The 1826-nt window shown below is 70.1% G+C and overlaps 1 protein-coding gene across 1 annotated transcript in view; it reads right to left on the minus strand.

Moving 5' to 3' along the window:
- The window catches only part of MNEG_10914 (hypothetical protein), a gene marked incomplete at both ends in the record, with an annotated part of 2487 nt that extends 836 nt beyond the window's left edge, over positions 1 to 1651 (minus strand). The window contains 3 exons of the mRNA XM_014040616.1: positions 308 to 723; positions 1055 to 1253; positions 1420 to 1651. Coding sequence (XP_013896070.1) covers positions 308 to 723; positions 1055 to 1253; positions 1420 to 1651 — 847 coding nt within the window. The remainder of the gene's footprint in view (positions 1 to 307; positions 724 to 1054; positions 1254 to 1419) is intronic.
- Between the last annotated feature and the right edge of the window lie 175 nt (positions 1652 to 1826).

Consider the following 1826-nt stretch of genomic DNA (forward strand, 5'->3'; position numbering starts at 1 on the left):
GATGTGCAGTGTTGGGGGGGGGGGGCGCGGAGCGGTTCCTACACGGCTGGACAGGCAGCACGCGCAGCAGCAGACAACAGCGGAGCGCCACTCCCGCCGGGCCCTGGATCATGCTGCCGCTAGACCGCTACGCCAGCTGTCCTGGATTGCGTCCCAGCCTCCCTACCATCTTTGTTCCTCTGAAAAGCGTCGGCCACGCCACCTCTTGACACGCGACAAACCTCAACAAAGGTCAACACCCACAATCACGTAGCAATTGTGACCGCAGCCCACCCCAGCCCTGTCCCCCACACACACGATGACTCACCGCTCTGCTTGATCTCCAGCTCTTGAGCCAGCTTGGCCCCCTTGAACTTCCGCGGGCTGGGCAGCGACGACCGCATGGCCGCCATCTCCCTCGCCGTCACCGCCACGCGCCGTGCCGGCGCCTGCTGCTGCGGCGCCGCCGCCCCCTCTCCCGCGGCCCCCGGCTGCTGCCGCCGCTGCCCGGGCGGCGCCGGCGCCGGCGCCGGCGCCGCTGCGCTCACCGCCGCTGCGCGCATGAGCCGCATCAACTCGTCGTCCTCACCAGGCGCCGGCCCCCGCACCGCGCGCCCGCGCCCGTCGCGCAGCAGGCCGCCGGCGGCCGCGGCGGCCTGCTCTGACAGGCGCTTGGCGGCGCGGGGGTCGTGGGGGCGGCCGTCGGCGTCGCGGCGCTGGACGAACCACTCGGCTGCCACATCCCTTTGTGTGTGTGCGTGTGCGTGTGTGTGTGTGTGTGTGTGTGTCAAAAGTCCAGGGGCAGAAGGGGTCGCCAAAGCTTGCATCAGTTTGGGGGGGGGGGGGACATGTGATGAGCAAGGGGGCGCCGGCGTGCTCGCGACAGCCAATGTGAGGCGGCCAAAATCATATCCTGGGAGGTTCTTGCGGGCCGGCACCCGCAGCGCGCAAGTGCAGGCGCCTGCAATGAGGCACACGCACATGCATGCACGTGCACACGCCACGGCTCCCCACCCTTTCCCGCCCTCCCGGGGGTCCCGAGAGCCCCCCCCTCCCTCCACTGCCCACGGCCCACCTGTTGAGGCGATGCATATCACAAACACTCTGCAGCAAATCTTTCGAGGGGTAGGGGCTGCGCGCGTACAGCGACTCTAGGGTGCGCGCCACGTCAGCCGCAAGGCGCCGCGGCGCGCCACCGCCACCGCGCTGGCGCTGGCCGAAGGGCAGGAAGCCGGTGTCAGGGCCCTTGACGGGCGCCAGCAGGCTGCCGGGGGCTGCGAAGGGGGGGGGGCGGAAGGGGACGCATGTGATTGGGAGGAAGTCAGGCGCGAGATCAGGCACGGACACAGCTGCCAGGCGCGCCGGGAGGGGGGCAGGGCGCAGATGCGCGCGGGGCGGACGCGCGCCAGCGAGCGACGCCACGGCCGCACTCCCCCTCACCCGGCGCCCTCGGCTGCGCCGCCGCGGCTTGCTGCTGCTGCTGCTGCTGCTGCTGCTGCTGCTGCTGCTGCTGCTGCTGCTGCTGCTGCTGCTGCTCCCCTCCTTGCCGCTCCCGCTGCCCCCGCTCCGCCGCGGCCGCCTTGGCGCCCTGCCGCCGCTCGCGCTCCTCCGCGCGGCGCGCGTCGTCGGCGGCCGTCTCCCGCGCGACATCGGCCGCAAAGGGCGCGGCCATGGCGTCGCGCTCCTCCTTGGGCAGCGCGGCGTGGCGCTTGAACCACTCCGTGACCTCAGACCTTGATGATTGTGTGTGTGTGTGTGTTTGTGTGTGATTGTGTGTTTGTGTGTGTGTGTGTGTGTTGTGTATGTGTATGTGTGTGTGTTTGTGTGTGTGTGTTTGTGTGTGTGTG

This window comes from Monoraphidium neglectum (genome assembly GCF_000611645.1).
Source record: "Monoraphidium neglectum strain SAG 48.87 unplaced genomic scaffold scaffold02512, whole genome shotgun sequence".
Taxonomy (NCBI): Eukaryota; Viridiplantae; Chlorophyta; class Chlorophyceae; order Sphaeropleales; family Selenastraceae; genus Monoraphidium; species Monoraphidium neglectum.